This window comes from Syngnathoides biaculeatus, chromosome 13 (genome assembly GCF_019802595.1).
Source record: "Syngnathoides biaculeatus isolate LvHL_M chromosome 13, ASM1980259v1, whole genome shotgun sequence".
Classification (NCBI taxonomy): domain Eukaryota; kingdom Metazoa; phylum Chordata; class Actinopteri; order Syngnathiformes; family Syngnathidae; genus Syngnathoides; species Syngnathoides biaculeatus.
The window spans coordinates 27,645,038-27,663,612 of record NC_084652.1 but is presented as its reverse complement, the minus strand read 5'-3'; the positions used below and the strand labels follow the sequence as shown (position 1 = coordinate 27,663,612).

At 41.8% G+C, this 18,575-nt stretch overlaps 1 protein-coding gene across 6 annotated transcripts in view; it reads right to left on the bottom strand.

Annotated features, from left to right (window-relative positions):
- c13h5orf22 (chromosome 13 C5orf22 homolog) overlaps positions 1-18,575 on the bottom strand; it is a 114,109-nt gene that overhangs the window by 64,495 nt on the left and 31,039 nt on the right. For all 6 annotated transcript variants that reach the window (XM_061839673.1, XM_061839674.1, XM_061839675.1 and 3 more), the window contains exons 2-3: positions 10,560-10,705; positions 7,812-7,961 (exon numbers count right to left, since the gene is read on the bottom strand). In XM_061839673.1, coding sequence (XP_061695657.1) covers positions 7,812-7,961; positions 10,560-10,705 — 296 coding nt within the window. The remainder of the gene's footprint in view (positions 1-7,811; positions 7,962-10,559; positions 10,706-18,575) is intronic.

The following is an 18,575-nucleotide window of genomic DNA, read 5'->3' as shown; positions in this document are numbered from 1 at the left end:
TCCGGACCTAATTCGCGTTGTGTGCAAGTCCTAGACAGTGGGTTGTGTGGTGCCGGCAATCCGTTCAACAGTCTCGATTGTCCGTTGCAGTCTGAGTTTGTCCTTTTTTGTGCCGGCCCCAAACCAGACTGTGATGCCAGCACACACTACTGATTGGATAACTGCTATGGAGAACTGTCTCAGGAGCTCGTGACAGGCCATGCTTCCTCTGAAGGCGCAAGAAGTACATCCTTTGCTGGGCTTTTTTGAGGATGGAGTTGATTTTCATCCCACACTTCAGGTACTCTGAGGCTGTAATTCCCAAGAACCTGAAGGTCACGACGGTTGACGGAAGACAGTTGGACAGCATCAAGGGCAGCTCTGGTGAAGGTTGCCTCCTGAAGTCCACAATCATCTCCAGTCTTTAGTGTTCAACGGCAGGTTGTGTTGATCACACCAAAGCTCCAGTTTCGCCACTTCCTGTCGATACGCAAACTCGTCGCAGTCTTTGATGAGGCCGATGACCATGGTGTCATCTGTGAACTTCAGGAGTTTGGCAGTCGGATGCCACGAAGTGCAGTCGTTCGTGTAGAGCGAGATGAGCAGAGGGGAGAGCACACAACCTTGGGGTGCCCCGGTTCTGATAGTGCCTGTGGATGAGGTGGCGTCCCCCAGCCTCACCTGCTGTGTCCTGCCCGTCAGGAAGTTGAAAATCCACTGGGAGATGGCAGGTGAGGCACTGAGCTGGAGAAGTTTGGAGCAGAGGAGTTCAGGGATGATGGGAGTCGAACGCAGAGCTGAACTCCACGAACAGGATCCTCGCATAGGTACCCTCGCTGACAAGATGTTCAAGGATGAAGTGCAGACCTGTTAGCTCGATAGGCAACTGCAGTGAGTCCAGTTGGGGACCTGTGACCCTTTTGAGTTGGTCCAGCACAAGGCGTTCAAAGGACTTCATGACCACACATGTCAAGGCAACAGGCCTGTAGTCATTAAGACCTGAGACTGCTGCTTTTTTGGTGACCGGTATATTGGTGGAGCGTTTGAAGCAGGCTGGTACTTCACAGAGATCTAGAGACCTGTTGAAGATTTTTTGCAAAGACAAGACCAAGTTGGTCTGCGCAAACTTTGCGGCAGAATGCTTACATTCATTCAAATATGTCAAAACTTTCTATTCTAAATAAGCATTTTTTCAAATATCTGCAGTTAAAACACTATGTCAGCATGATTCAAAAACAATGTATGAGCCCCCTTTGTCCAGTTTAGAAGATATTGTCCAGTCAGGTTTGCATGGATGTAAGCAGATATCTATGTTCTATAAATCTCGAGTCTCACATGATACAGAATCAAGTAAAAATAGATTGGAGGCATGGAAACTAGATATTAAAGAAAATATTGAAGTAATTGATTGGGAACATGCATGCCTTTAAGCACAAAAACAAACAAATACTAGAATGAGGCTATTACAATCCAAATGGCTGATGAGGACTTAGGTGACTCCTGTTAAACTTCAGTGGACCCCTGACATTCCAGACACGTGTAGTAAGTGCACAAGGGTACTTTATATCATTGTTTATGGGATTGTTGTAAAGTCAAAGATTATAGGAAATCTATCGTTCAGACAATTTCTATAATAGTTGGAATTCAGGTTCCTGCGCAACACTGTGTATCTTAGGTATATATCCCAAGGATTTTGCTGTTAATAAAAAGAAGGCCACACTTACAGACTTTGGTCTCCTGCAGGCCAGGACAAGCATTATTTTGGAAAAAAGTGGACGTTCCTCCAATAAAAGTATGGATGTTGGAAATGGAATCTTGTGTTGCACTGGAAAGACTCACGTACATTACGAGAGGAAGAGCTCAGGAATTTGAGGACATATGGAGACCCTTAGAAGAGTTTCTAAAAAAAAATGTGAATTATTTGTGATTTGTGTGCTTTTTTTTAACACTTATGTCTGTGCATACTGTGTTTTTTTTTGTTTTACTGTTATTGTGTTGTTTTTGTAAAATTATATGAAAAATCTAATAAATATATTGTTTAAAAAAAAAAAAAAACTTTGCGGGAAAAATGGGACACAAGGTCTGGGCCCGGTGCTTTGTTGATCTTTTATTGTCTGAAGATCTGTCTAACGTCCCCTTTCATAGATGCTAAACGTTGGAGAGGAAGGTGGAGTGGAAGGTGGTGCGGCTTGGGTGCGTAGTGTGGAAGTGTCTATTTCGGATCTGCAGTAAAAGCTATTTAAGTAGTCGGCCTGCCCGCTCCTGTTTTCTACCGGGGGTAAACGTCGCTTGTAGTTAGTGAGCGATTGTAGACCGTGCCAAACTGATTTGAACCCTAGAAACTAGCACGAACCTTATTGTTAAAATGAGTACAAACACTCCCTGAAACGTTTCTAACCCTTAATCAGACAACAGCTCTCCCTTTGCAGCCATAATCTTGAGAATTTACAAATCAAGCCTTAACCCTAAAAGGAAACACAAACACATGACAAACTAGGAAAAGGCAGATACAACTTAATAAAATAACTCCAAAACCAACTAGCTGCATTTGAATGCTAATATTGGTCGTCCACACTTGGACGGCAAACCGACAACTCCAGGGAGGACGGCAAGACAGGGAGAAGCCAAAGACTCAATGACTCTTCTGCAACAAACTTGCAAATACATGAAAACTTCTGTAAGCATGCAAATGGGTTCCTAAGTCAATGCCAAAAAGACTTGGCTCACCCTTGATGAACCGATTCAGAAGAACCAGCCATTTCACAGAGAAGTCCATTAGACATATGCAAAACAACTGAAATCTGCAAACAGAAGGGGGTACAAGACTCCCAAGATTCAGCAGGAAAGAAATACAGTTCAACTTTGTTCACCTCAGGAAGCACATGCACAGCTGCTGCTGGAAAACCGTGGGCCGAAGGACTTGAGAAAGATCAAAGATTGAAACGTTCTTCATCCAAGGCACACAGGTAAGTCTATTTTGTTTATTTGCTTGAAGAAAATCTATTCATAGGTGCTACAACTCAAGTTTGTTCAGACTTCCAAAAAGGCCTGGGGACTATCCTCTACGCCAAGAGCGCCCCTGAAGAAACAGAGGCTTAAACAACAATATTGTTTTTTGCACTCTTTTTTTTTTTTTTTTGTTTTCACTTATTTGCAATCTTGGGCCCTGTTTGCCAGGGATATCTCCAAGAAAGCAACTCTGTGGCCAAGCCTTTGGCCTGCAAAGTTGAATCTTTTTGCTGGAGAGGCCCCTCCTTTAAAAGATTGGCCATTTTGTTTGCATTGCTTTGACTTGTATTAACTTGCATTGATTTGTTTTCTATCATGTTTTTTCATTCTGCATTATTTTATTATTCATTTGCATCATTTGTTTTTACATTCTGCATTATTTGCTTTTCATTTATTTGACTTGCATTTACTTTTTATACCCCATTTCACAAAAATACTGGTATTTAATATTGGTATTTTGTATAATTTCACACCCTCGCCGTCCGCCCCCTGGGTAATTGTCTCTTTAATTTTGCATACCTTGTCTCTTGCGAAAAAACAAGTTCTGACCAGTGTTACACTGCAAAGGCTTGTTGTATATCCATGATGACGCATTCTGATTAAGAGGTGAGGCCTGGGTCCCATGGGACTCGAAACCGTGGAACTCGCTGCAACCAACAGCACAGGAGCACCGATGGAGGGGGCTACAAGAGAATGGATGGTGCACCTCCCTTCCTGTCCTGAGGGAAGGGGCATTTGCCCTGGGTCTCAGAATGGGACGGCTCAGCTCCCCCTAGCTAACTTCCAGAGCAGACAGGATCCTTTCGCATCCTCCACATTCTGGCCATCGGCTCTTCCAGCTCCTTCTGTCAGGAAAGTGCTACAGATCAATGAAAGTCAAAAGTAGCAGACATTCGAACAGTTTTTTTTCCCCTCAGGCAATTAAGTCATTAAATTCTTGATCAGCGAACTTACTATTTTTCTGCCTTGTGCTATGTTCGGGCACTCACTCACACCCTGCTGGTCTAATCAGCATTAGTATTAGTAAAATATTTTGTAGCTCGCATGATTTGTCACTTTAAACTGCTCCCTTTGCACAATTGACCCCTCTGTGGATATTGCGCAATCCGCGTCACTGACCAATCAGAGGCCAGAGATCTGCATAGACCAAAGCCCGTTTTTGCTCCCGCCATTTTCTCTGACAACATTGAATGGTCCAGTATAGGTTTAGTTAGCGTTTTATCGCGTATTTGGGTTATTTAACAAAAAATATGGTTAACAGGTGTAGTCACGGACTTTGTAATAGTGACGACGAGTATCCTGAAAGGCTAGTTGGTGGAGTTCAATTCGTACCCTTTCCAAAACCGAAGAACCAGTACGAAAAATGCCTTCGATGGATCAAATTTTGTGGAAGACCGCATCATCAACTAAATCCATCTAATATCAACCGGAACACATATGTTTGCACGAAGGTTTGCCCTATATTTGATTTTCAATAGATGTCTCGTATAAATGAATTAGAAGTTCTTTGCTAGCATAACACTGCTGCGTGTGAACGATTGACACACTTATTCTTTGTTGAGCGATATTTAGCGATGATCGGACTGCACAAACGTATTGACTTCTTGCTGGCTCGCGGCCAGAAGCTTAACCAGACTGTGTTTGCACGAAGATATGCCCTAAATTTGATTTTTAATACACGTCTCGTATAAATGAATGAGACGTTCTCCGCTAGCATAACATTGCTACGTGTGAACGATTGACACACTTATTCTTTGTTGAGCGATATTTAGCGATGATTGGACTGCACAAACGTATTGATTTCTTGCTGGCTCGCGGCCGAAGCTTAACCAGACTGTGTTTGCACGAAGATATGCCCTAAATTTGATTTTTAATACACGTCTCGTATCAATGAATGAGACGTTCTGCGCTAGCATAACATTGCTACGTGCGAACGATTGCCACACTTATTCTTTGTTGAGCGATATTTAGCGATGATGGAACTGCACAAACGTATTGATTTCTTGCTGGCTCGCGGCCGAAGCTTAACCAGACTGTGTTTGCACGAAGATATGCCCTAAATTTGATTTTTAATACACGTCTCGTATAAATGAATGAGACGTTCTCCGCTGGCATAACACTGCTACGTGTGAATGACTGAATGAAATCAGAAGCATGGCGTCTCTCTCAGTTAAGAATGTATTGTATTTAGAATCTATAATATATCGTTGATTTGAATGAAATCAGAAGCATAGAGTCTGTCTCAGTTCAGAATGTATTGTATTGTATTTGCCATTTTTACTGTTTGTCTTACGTGAGCGCACGTGGCGTGACGTCACTTCAGGAGGCGTGGTTAAGTGCCCTGTACGGAGGGGTCAATTGTCATTGATTGCACTGGTCTTTAACAGGAACCGCGAATGGGTAAAGGCGCTCTGTAAAAGCTTAACACAATGTCGGCCTTTAACACACTTATCTCTTTGCTTTTGTAAATTTTACATCTTGCACGACTATTATCAGGAATAGTTCCTATATACAGAAATGTCTCTTGTTCTTTGTTCTTGTTGCTTTGTTGTACTTTGTTCTGAATGTCATACAATGGCAGCACCAACTGCTGGAGAAAAAAATTCCTTGTTTTTTACACACTTGGCCAATGAAGCTGATTCCGATTCTGAAATAAACTTGATTTTGTCATGAATGAGGTGAAGGGTAGGACCAAGATGCGGGAAGTCGAGATGTAAGCGTGGATTTTAAGGTTTATTGCAAGGCAGAGGTTATACATGGGAAACCAGTCCAATAGTACAAAAATGTCTAGGAAAAAAAGCCTTGTCCAAAAATCATGAAACAATGTCAAAAATTGGAGATGGCAAAATATGAAAACATAACTTGAGTTGATATGGCTCAGTCATGCTATGAGATGAGACGAGGCGGTTAGGCTAGCTGACGCCCATGAAATACAAATACACACGACAATCTGGCAACAAGTGGCCTGAAAAACAAGGCTTGAATACACAACATAATCGGGGCGCAACGAGGTGCAGCAGCATGCGCGAGGAAGTGGCATGGCCACGCTCCCAGCCGCCGCGGCTGCTGTTAAAGTACTAATCCAGAGGAAATTTATTTTATTTGTCTATCATACAAATGTAGCTAAAATTTCATTAATAAAATATTTAAGAAATTCTCAACACAACAGAAATTAAACAAATTAGCGTAAAAGTCAGTTTCAAGATTTTGTTCGAAATGTCACTTAGATTCGGCAAGTTCCGGTACTCTCCGGAATGTGACGTCAAGTCATGACAACATTTAGCCAGAGTGAAAAAAGCTAGCAACGATAATGAAGAAGTATGTTGCATATGGCTGTTCTGCGTCAAACGCTGACAGAGTCATCTTACATGAATGGCCAAAATATGAACGCATCGGCAGGTTATGGAGCGGGTTTGTGAAGACAAAGCAGATGGATTGGATTTACAAACTGGACAGTAATATATTACAAGCATTTCACGGAGGACTGCTTTGAAAACCCGGTACAACATTCAGTTGAATTTGATAGCAAGTCAGTACATACGTGTTCAATTGTTTAGTATTGACAAGTATCTACCTCGTTTTAAATGTAAGTACAATACCAATATAATGTCAGCTAATATCCGTATCCATGTGATGTTTAGGAGGTGACAAAATTTGGATACTGTATAAAGTGAGTGTACTGTTGACGCTGAGGTCTTGCTGAAATAGGCAGTGTGTGCCCTCAAGTGTTAGGTGCATTAGTTAAAATATGGGCCAAATCTTTAAACGCAGAATGATATCGAAGGTTTCGATTTTTGTTTTACGCCGACTCAGTCGCTAGTACAACAACAACAAACGACTCACTGTTGTGCGCAAGCAGCATCAGACATTTAAATGTGTTTGAATTAGATTATTTCCTCAACAAGGTGTACGTAGATATCTTGAGGCACCTACCAATCTTTGTTTTGGGTGCGAAGTTCCATGTCAGTTTCGTCAGATCTCGCCGAATCCTGTCCTTGTGTTGCATTTGACGCTCAGAGCATCACACCGGTTTGAACATATATGGTTGAATTACACCTGCATGGGATGTTTTTTTGAACATGGGAAGAATAAGGAAATTCCTCTCCTTTGTTCCAATCTCCTCCACAGAGCATTCTGTAGATTATTGGTTGTTTGTGACGATGCCGAGTAGGGGCATACACCTCTCCGAGGTGTTAAGGATTGGGTCCCTTATCTATGTTCTAGTTATTTACCTGAAGCAGTCTATGAGTAGCCGCTCACTGTGTTCAATGTCCTCGGAGTTCAATCAACACTCATTACTTTGGAAACCTGTGTGATCTCTTACACACGCACAAGAAGCCAGTAGCATTTACACATTCCATAAAAACTTTTTCATCACTGCTGTCTATCTTCTCTAGATCCCACTCGCGTGTATGATTGTCTGTGTAGGAAGCAATTGTTGGGGCTGTCCAGGTGTGACGTCACACGTTAGTAGCTTCAACAGAGCCTCAGTTTGAAACAGACATGGGAGCCATTCGGATTACAAAGAAAATGCGCTAATTTATTTAATTTCTGTTGTGTTGAGAATTTTTTCAATATTTAATTTATTTTAATATTTGCATGATAGATAAATAAAATACATTACCTCTGGATTAGTACTTTAAACACCCGACGTAACTCTGTGCTTCTGCAGCGGTGCCCTTTCACACCCATCCCTAAACACCGTGAATGGTGACTTTTATTACGTGGTGTAAAAATCTTTAGGTCGACGTGAATTTTTAGGGTCAGTCAGGAAATCAGAACCACAAGCCCCCCCCCTTTAAAAAAAAAAAAACACCTAATACCTGATGGTGGTGGTGGATGAGTCTTTGCCTACAGTCATCTTGTGCTCCCCTTCTATGATTTGCTGCGCCCAGTAGGGATGCAACCATGCCACACAAGAGATGTGGCCAGCATAAACCATGGGCATGATCCAGTTTTCTATGCTCAACTCACTGTAAAAATATGAATGCAATCTGTCATCTTTCACTTGTCCTTCTGAGAAGTTTTTTTCCCCCCCATCCATCCATTTTCTTTGCCGCTTATCCTCACAAGGGTCACGGGGAGTGCCGGAGCCTATCCCAGCTGTCAATGGGAAGGAGGCGGGCTACACCCTGAACTGGTTGCCAGTCAATCGCAGGGCATGTCAAGACAAACAGCCGCACTCACAATCACACCTAGGGGCAATTTAGAGTGTCAAATAATGTTGCATGTTTTTGGAACATGGGAGGAAACCGGAGTGCCTGGAGAAAACCCACGCAGGCACGGGGAGAACATGGAAACTCCACAGAGGTGAGTCCAGTATTGAACCCGTGGCCTCAGAACTGTGAGGCCAACGCTTTCTAGCTGAGCCACTGTGCCGCCATTTATTTATTTATTTTTAATCTAATCTACATAAACATCACACAATGTAAAAGAGATATATATAAACACTTAGACATACAGTAATCCCTCTACTTCTTGCGTCACCTATTGAGGCTTCAGTGCATTGTGTTTTTTTTCCACACCACCACCCACCCCAAAAAAATCCAGATCGGCTCTTTGAAGCTGATTAGCTGGCATTATCGAAGCTCCATCCAGCAACTTCAAAATTTCAAAAGCGTGCGACAATATGGTAAGAGCAGTCAAGTTTAGCAATTGTGGGACGAGGTTATGTCCTTGTACAGGGTTTTGGTTGAATGAATTAATTGTACATAAAGTTCTCATGTTTGCTCTCTTGTTTTGCTTTTAATGCCTTTTGGTATGCTTAATATGCTTAAACCATGTTTGCTTTGTTTGCTTATGGTTGCTTTATCGACACAGGGTTGCTTTGTTTATCACGTTGGCTGTTACGTTTCGGAAGAAAATTTGTGGAGATGTGGCCAGAACGGTGAGAGACACATCGCGCGTTCTCCTCGCAAGGAAACATTTCTCTTGTCAAAGAGGAGGTGGCACAACGGCAAAACTGAAGTGATGTCACACAGTGGGTTGTGGACATTCCGTGCTACATAAGCAGACATTGCACATTGTTGCTTTGTTTGTGAGTTTCTGTACTGTAATAAAAATGTTATTTTATTGTTTAACTATGTACTTGTACTGTTGTAATTTTGGTCTCAAGTATGCAAAGTATAAATGCTGTACTCCAACAGAAGTCTCAGAGTGATGATGAATGTAATTATACAGTAATATATGTTTATATGTTTTATAATTTTATTTAGATTATACATTTATACCATATATATTATTTATAAGGTTTTATAATTAAAGATTTAACGAAATATAGTAGTCCCTCTCTACTTCGTGCTTCACCTATTGCAGATTCAGTGCTGTCAGCTTCCAGTACATACATTATTACGTGAGGTGCATTGATACAAGGCACGCCCCCAGTGCAACATTTAGAACAAAGAAACAAAAATGAAAAATGTGATTCGTTCCCGAAGTGACATCGACCAATGAGAGCATGAGTGGCTTTATCCCATGAGCTGATTGTGCATAATCAAAGCCTCACACAGCAACTTCACCTTTCCCACCCATTTTCTTGTTGTGCACGTTGTCTCATCTGTGCTGTTGACCGGGTCGCATACGAACTGTATCTTAGTGTTGCGTTTGTGTGTTGTGCCCGTGAGCTGGTCACTACTACATTGATCCTTTTAGGGGGATCCAGTGGGCGGGATGGGCTCCCATTTGGGAGTACTTTTATCCTTTTTGGGATTCAGCGGGAGGAATCAACCACTTTGTGTAGCAAATGGCACTTATTTAGCGGAGTGTGAAATTAACATTACAACACCATTAACTGTGGAAAAACAAGGGATTACTGTACCTCTTTTTGTCTCAAATATGCAAAGTACGAATACTGTTTACACATTTTAAATGGTCTGGCACCCACTTAAACATACATTCCCCGCAACTTTGGGGTTTTTCACTTTTCGCAAGTGGTTCTGGTTCCAATTAACAATGAAAAACGAGGTTACTATAATGGGTAAATATAGTTGAACCCAGAAGTTTACATGCCCTGTGCAAAAAAACATTTCATTTTCTCTCACCGTCAGAAGACAAATCAGACTAAACCACTCTTGTTTCAGGTCAGTCAGGATCACCCAAATTATTTAATTTTGTTAAAGGCCACAATAATGAGAGAGAAATTCTTCGAGAATTTTTGATTATTTTCTTTACAGAAAATACTCGATCATTCTAAATTATCCATCCAATAATTTTCTGAGCCTCTTATCTTCACAAGGGTCGTGGGAGTGCTGGAGCCTATTACAGCTATCTTTGCGAAAGAGGCAGGGTACACCCTGAAATGGTTGTCAACTAATTGCACGGCACATATTAACAAACAACCATTCGCGCACACATTCACACCAAGGACAATTTATAGTCTTCAATTAACCTACCATGCTTGTTTTCAGGATGTGGCAGGAAATTAGTGTTTGGAGAAAACTCATGCAAGCACAGGGAGAACATGAAAACTCAATACAGGCGGGGCCGGGTTTGAACCCCGATCCTCAGAACTGTGAGGCCACCATTCCGACCATTCTATATTTTAAAAAAATAATTAAATTGACAAAACATACCTAAACAACTTTTCCTTTTCAAAAACCACGTCAGCACACAAGTTGACAGGAATTAGCAGGTCTGGATGGGAGTCTAAATGAATAAGCTTGATGTTCTTCATGGGCAGATGTCTTGATGCAATGGCACGGTATATATGGCTAACCACCTAGTGGAAACAAAGGACACAGCTTACTTTCAAAATCAAATTGCATTCATCTGTCTAAATATGTCAACTTTTTTGTTACTTATTAACTGCAACTTAAAAGATAAATGTCTAAATAAACAGTTTAAAGATTGTTTTCCTTTCACTGAGCGGACATGGAAGCCATCACCTTAACATGGTGGAGGGGTTTGTATGTCCCAATGATCCTAGGAGCTAAATTAAGTTCGTGAGCTTCATTCCCGTGCTAGGATCACCAATGACTAATAGGCCCTGGGTGAGGGACCAGACAAAGCACACCCGTGAGACTCCTATAATGAAAGACTTAAATGGATTGAGGTTTCCCTTACCCAGAAGTAACTCTTACAAGCATTTATGGACCTCCTGGTGCAACATGGGGGTTTTGCAGAATAATTTTTGATTTAATGCAGGGGTGTCAAACTCATTCTAGCTCAGGGGCCACATGGAAGGAAATCTATTCACAAGTGGGGCAGGCCAGTAAATCATGGCCTATATACTGTATACTAAGTTATATACTTTAATTTAAAAACAACTTCATTATTGTTTTCATTGTTCTAACACAGTCCAAAATAGTACGAGCTCAGCATCACTATTAGTAATTATTTATTTATTTTTTTTAATTCTGAGGAAAAACAACAAGCACATGTCTGAGTTATTCACATAAGTATATCACAGAACACAGAACTATTACCAAGGTGTCATTTCTCGGGCAGAACTATATATAAAAATAATTAGTTTCCATAAACACGTGCAAGAAAAACGTATACTGTCTTAACAGTGCATAGCAACTTTGAAAATATCAGCTGCTGTTGTTGTAGCTTTCATTGGCACCCACTCCACGAAGTCTTTGGTGATGCTCAATGTGTCATCATCTCTGGCTTTATGAAAATGGACAGTTGTGCAACATCTGTAATGCCTGTGCTGTAACGGCTGTGCAAATTCACTGAAAGATCGGAAATCCAGTCTGCAACCATGTTTCTTGTCAGGCTGATATTTGCAAAGGCCTGGTGCCTTTCAGGGCACACAATCTCCCCTGCCTTCATCATGCATGTTTTTACAAATTCACCCTCGTTCAAAAGGTTTGAATCCACTGCAATTCATTAGCAATGAGGTAGTTTGCCTTCACAGCAGCGTCGTTGATGTCTCTGAGAAAACACAGACCACTGTTTCTTAAGTCCCGCTAACAGTTCATCTCTTTTCCGATGTCCTTGAAAGTTGTATTTGTCTGTATTAAGACTCAAATAATGGCAACAAAGGTTATATTCTTTCAGCACCCTAATGTTCTGCGAACACATCAAACGTACAGTTTTTCCATTCACTTCCTTGAATAAATAGGAGGATAATCATTTTTTTTTTTAACACTGTGGCCATCTTTCTCTTTTTTGCCGGACATATTGGGGCAATGAGGGTAACGCAGCCCTATTGGGACACAAACCAGTACAATCTGTATGCCAGCCCCAAGCCCGGATAAATGCAAATGTACTTCTGAGCATCCCAGACAGAGAGAGAGTTGTGATAGGTGCAGATTGGAATGGACATGTTGGTGAAGGAAACACGGACAATGAAGAAGTGATGGGTAAGTACGGCATCCAGGAAAGGAACTTTTATGGAGAGATGGTGGTGGACTTTGCAAAAAGGATGGAAATGACAGTAGTGTACACTCTTTTCTCTTTTGCACGCAGGTGGATTACATTTTGTGCATACGATGTAATCTGAAGGTGGTTACTGACTGTAAAGCAGTGGTAGGGAGAGTGTAGCTCGACAGCATAGGATGGTGGTGTGTATGATGACTCCGGTGGTGGGTAGGAATATTAAGAAGACAAAAGGTAGAGCAGAGAAACGTGGAAGCTGAGAAAGGAAGAATGTTGTGCAACCATTCAGAAAGAGGTAAGACAGGCTCTTGATGGACAGGAGGAGCTCCTGAAAGACTGGACTAATCAGAGAGACAGGCAAGAGAGTACTTAGTGTGTGTTCTGGTAGGAAAGGGATGAAGGAGACTTGGTGGTGGAACCCCAAATTACAGGAAGTCATACAAGGAACGAAGTTGGGGACATTGAGGGGACTGAGGAGAGGCGAAAGTAATACATTGAGATGCAACGTAGGGAAAAGGTAGAGGTGGCGAAGGCTAAACAAGAGGCATATGATGACATGTACACCAGGTTGGACACGAAAGAAGGAGAAAAGGATCTCTACAGGATGGCCAGACAGATGGATAGAGATGGGAAGGATGTGCAGCAGGTAAGGATGATGAAGGATAGAAATGGAAATGTGTTGACTGGTGCCAGTAGTGTGCTAAATAGATGGAAAGAATACTTTGACTTGAGAGGGAAGATCATTGCTAAACTTGCACTTAAAAAGAGTTTAAAACGAGAAAAATTGAAAAAGCGAGAAAAGGAATTGAAAACCCTGGGGGGAAAAAAGATCCAAATGAGACTCAGTCAGAAAATCTGGGGTATTAATATATATGTAATGTATATATGTAAATTTACGAAGCAGATATTCAGAAAAAATAAATGTAAGGTATGAAGTAATTCGTAAAGTCAAAATTTTGGCATATAAATTGAGAAAACAACAAGTAGAGAGGGTGAATACATAAAATTAAAGACCCAACTACTAAACAAATGAAACAAATTTAATATTTATAAAAGCTTTGAAAATTATCACCAAAACTCTATGCTCAGATGGACTGAAAAAAGGATCACCTCCCTGAATTTCTGCTTCCATCACTCTGTCTCCCAACAATCACAGAAGAACAGAAGAAAACATTTGTGGCTGATATATCTATGAGTGAACTCCAAAAGGCAATATCTAGAGGGCGTCTCAAACAGGCAGCCCACGGCCCGCGAGCTAATATTTTGTGGCCCACACCTTAATATGGAAGTTTAATGTTCGTGCGGCCCTTGAGTTTTACACGAATGGCACTTTTACAGTATTGTGTGCAAAGCCAACTAATCACGGTAGGGCATATGGCTCTAAGGCATATGCAAGCAGAGAAATATTTTTCTGAGTGAATATTACAGCAGCGTTGCCATGTAGCATTTTACTTCTAGTTTTTTTCACAACTTGTTGACACAAGCATCTTTGTTTATCTTTTTTTGATTCATTCATTTCCCAAGCCACTTGTGTTCACCAGGGTTACGGGGGTGTTGGCGCCAATCCCAGGTATCATCGGGAAAGAGGTGGGGTACATTCTGAACTGGTTGTCAGCCAATCGCAGGGCACACAGAAACAGAAAACATTCGCACTCACAAGCAGACTTGAGGACTTTGTACAAAATGTCTATAAACAATAAACCCTCCAATATGAAGTATTATTACTACATATATTTTGAAAATTAATTGGGAAAAAAAAGGTCGGGAATTGAAAATAGCATCTTTTATATCCACGCAATATCTGGATATGTGTCAGCCTTCACAGCCAGACCCGGAAGAAACATCCTTGACTCCCCCATGACGTGGTGCTTAGGATTCCAGACCATTCTTTCTAGCGAGGCCAAGAAGCCAACGTGTTATTCCCATAAACTGCAACAAAACTGAGAAAACGCACCCAAATTTGTCATGTTTTACCTCAGGTGGGGTAAACCTAACAGGATAAAGCTGTGGCTGTCACAGTCAAGGCTCGTTCATCAGCTGGGTAAACAAAAGAAAACACAAACAGTGGACGCCTATCAGTCATGAGAGAACTATCGATAAACAGACAAAAGAAATGCCAAAGCGGTAATTTTTTTTTTTGTGTGCACTATTTACGTGGGTGATAATAGAAGTTAACATCACAGTTACTCGTTATTAGCTGCCTAGCTATAGGCTCTAGTGCCTGTATAAGCAACAAGATACTTTATGCTTTAGGCTGTAAAGCGTTGGCTTCACAGCTATGAGGACCCGGGTTCAATCCCGGCCCCGCCTATGTGGCATTTGTATGTTCTCCCCGTGCCTGCCTTGGTTTTCTTTAGCCACTCTGGTTTCCTCCCACTTCCCGAAAACATGCAACATTACAGTGAAGAAAATAAGTATTTTAACACCCAAGTTCTCCCAATTAGAAATCATGGAGGGGTCTGAAATTTTCATCGTAGGTGCATGTCCACTGTGTGAGAGATAATCTAAAAAGAAAAATCCAGAAATCACAATGTATGATTTTTTTAACGATTTGTGTGATACAGCTGCAAATAAGTATTTGAACACCTGTCTATCAGCTAGAATTTTGACCCTCAAAGACCTGTTTGTCCGCCTTTAAAAGTCAACCTCCATTCCATGTATTATCCTGAATCAGATGCACCTGTGTGAGGTCGTGAGCTGCATAAAGACACCTGTCCATCCCATACAATCAGTTAGACTCAAACTTACAACTTGGCCAAGACCAAAGAGCTATCCAAAGACACCAGATCCAAAATTGTACAACTCCACACGGCTGGAAAGGGCTACGGAGGAATTGACCCCTCCGTAGAAATTGTGCCATCCGCGTCGCTGACCAATCAGAGGCCAGAGATCTACATAAACCACACCCCTTGTTGGCGTCCGCCATTACCTCTGACAAAGTCACATGGTCCAGTATAGCTTTTGTTAGTGTTTTATCACCTATTTGGGTTCCTTAACAATAGATATGGTTAAGAGGTGTAGTCACAGACTTTGTAATAGTGACGAGAGGTCTCCTGATAGGCTTGTTGGTGGAGTTCAATTCGTACCCTTTACAAAACCGAAGACCGAGTGCGAAAAATCTTCTTCTTCGATGTATCAAACTTTGTGAAAGACGGCATGATCAACTGAATCCATCTAAAATCAACCAGAACAGAAGACCGAGTACGAAAAATGTCTTCGATGGATCAAACTTTGTGGAAGACCGCATGATCAACTGAATCCATCTAAAATCAACCGGAACAGATATGTTTGCACGAAGGTAAGCCCTATATTTGATTTTCAATACATGTCTCATATAAATGAATTAGCAGTTCTTCGCTTGCATAACATAGCAACGTGTGAATGATTGACACACTTGATCTATGTTGAGCGATACTTTGCGAGGACCTGACTGCACAAACGTGTCTCTTTGTTGGCGGCTAGCAAGCTAAGCTAAACCGGACTAGCGAGTCCTAAAAGCCTTCGACGTGCACCAAGACACCAAGACTGAAGGAAGATGTTTGAGGACACTAAAGTAGTGATTGTCGTAATCGGTCGGGACTTACGTAGGTTCGGCACTAATTCAAGAATAATTATTGAGGGGAGCGAGTGACGTTACACAAAGAAAACGAGAGAAACAACTCGTAAATCAAGCCTCACAAATGGCTATACAGATATACATACAGATTCTGCACACAAGTGTGATAGGTAACACGAAAATAGGAAACTGTCAATGACTAATTCGTCTTTGGATTATAATATATTATGTGGCTTCTCGGTCTTCCTCTGACTCCGGAAAGATCTCGCGTTAATATCGATGGTTTCGCCGTCGATATGCATGGAAATACCATTGAAATACCCCTCGCTGAAATACTTGAAGCCATGCTGTCTGCTCTTCAACGATATTTCACTATTCGGTAAGAATGTGAGTGAAAAATGAGCTGGTAAATCGGACACTGACCATGTAAGCCTGTTTGAGTGACGTCAAATGAGCGACGAGAGAATCTTTGGTGTGACATCATTTGTGTTGTAAACAATTTCCGTCAAGTTACCTCTTGAAATGGCAGGGAAAAAAAGCACAGACAAACGAAAATATGAAGAAGAACACAGGACGTTTTTGCCAGAGTGGGAGAGTTTATATTTTTTTGTTGAACGTAATGGCACGCCGATCTGCCTTATATAGAGATGAAAGTGGACTTTCATGAAAATTCCTGAAAACACAAATGCGAGCACTAGGGCATTCCCCCCGGGAACTTTTTGAAAAAATGGATGGCTGTGGTCGATTCTGGCGATAGCTGTGAACAAAATTCAGGCAAAATTTTAAAGCAAAATTTCTAAGTCCTGATCCCAAAAAAAAGTTGGGCAGAAGTTCCCCAAGGGTCAAGCCCGGATTTTTTTGCCCCCCAACCACTATCAATGGATAGTACATTATCATTATCATTGAAAATATGCCAGTTTATCTCAAGACAAATGAATTAAGTGAACTATTCAGTAAAAACATCTAAAATTCTCCTTTTTCCCACATTATACATATTCTTCTTCTTTTCCTTTCGGCTTGTCCCGTTAGGGGTCGCCACAGCGTGTCATCTTTTGCCATCTTAGCCTATCTCCTGCATCTTCCTCTCTAACCCCAACTGTCCTCATGTCTTCCCTCACCACATCCATAAACCTTCTCTTTGGTCTTCCTCTCGCTCTTTTGCCTGGGAGCTCCATCCTCAGCATCCTTCTACCAATATACTCACTCTCTCGCCTCTGAACATGTCCAAACCATCGAAGTCTGCTCTCTCGAATCTTGTCTCCAAAACATCCAGCTTTGGCTGTCCCTCTAATGAGCTCATTTCTAATCCTATCCAACCTGGTCACTCCGAGCGAGAACCTCAACATCTTCATTTCTGCCACCTCCAGTTCAGCTTCCTGTTGTTTCTTCAGTGCCACAGTCTCTAATCCGTACATCATGGCCGGCCTCACCACTGTTTTGTAAACTTTGCCCTTCATCTTAGCAGACACTCTTCTGTCACATAACACACCAGACACCTTTCGCCAGCTGTTCCAACCTGCTTGAACCCGTTTCTTCACTTCCTGACCACACTCTCCATTGCTCTGTATTGTTGACCCTAAGTATTTGAAGTCGTCCACCCTCGCTATCTCTTCTCCCTGTAGCCTCACTCTTACCCCTCCACTTTTCTCATTCACGCACATATATTCTGTTTTATTTCGGCTAATCTTCATTCCTCTCCTTTCCAGTGCATGTCTCCATCTTTCTAATTGTTCCTCTGCATGCTCCCTGCTTTCACTGCATATCACAATATCATCTGCGAACATCATGGTCCAAGAGGATTCCAGTCTAACCTCATCTGTCAGCCTATCCATGACCACTGCAAACAAGAAGGGGCTCAGAGCTGATCCCTGATGCAGGCCCACCTCCACCTTAAATTCCTCTGTCACACCTAAGGCACACCTCACCATTGTTCTCCTGCCATCATACATGTCCTGTACTATTTTAACATACTTCTCTGCCACACCAGACTTACGCATGCAGTACCACAGTTCCTCTCTTGGTACTCTGTCATAGGCTTTCTCTAGATCCACAAAGACACAATGTAGCTCCTTCTGACCTTCTCTGTACTTTTCCACGAGCATCCTCAAGGCAAATAATGCATCTGTGGTACTCTTTCTAGGCATGAAACCATACTGTTGCTCGCAGATACTTACTTCTGTCCTGAGTCTAGCCTCCACTACTCTTTCCCATAACTTCATTGTGTGGCTCATCAACTTTATTCCTCTATAGTTCACACAGCTCTGAACATCCCCTTTGTTCTTAAAAATGGGAACTAGAACACTTTTCCTCCATTCTTCAGGCATCTTTTCGCCCGCTAGTATTCTGTTGAATAAGTTGGTCAAAAACTCCACAGCCATCTCTCCAAATTGCTTCCATACCTCTACCGGTATGTCATCAGGACCAACTGCCTTTCCATTTTTCATCCTTTGTAGTGCCTTTCTGACTTCCCCCTTAGTAATCATTTCCACTTCCTGGTCCATCACTCTTGCCTCTTCAACTCTTCCTTCTCTCTCATTTTCTTCATTCATCAACTTCTCAAAGTATTCTTTCCATCTATTTAGCACACTACCGGCACCAGTCAACACATTTCCATCTCTATCCTTAATGACCCTAACCTTCTGCACATCCTTCCCATCTCTATCCCTCTGTCTGGCCAACCTGTAGAGATCCTTATCTCCTTCTTTCG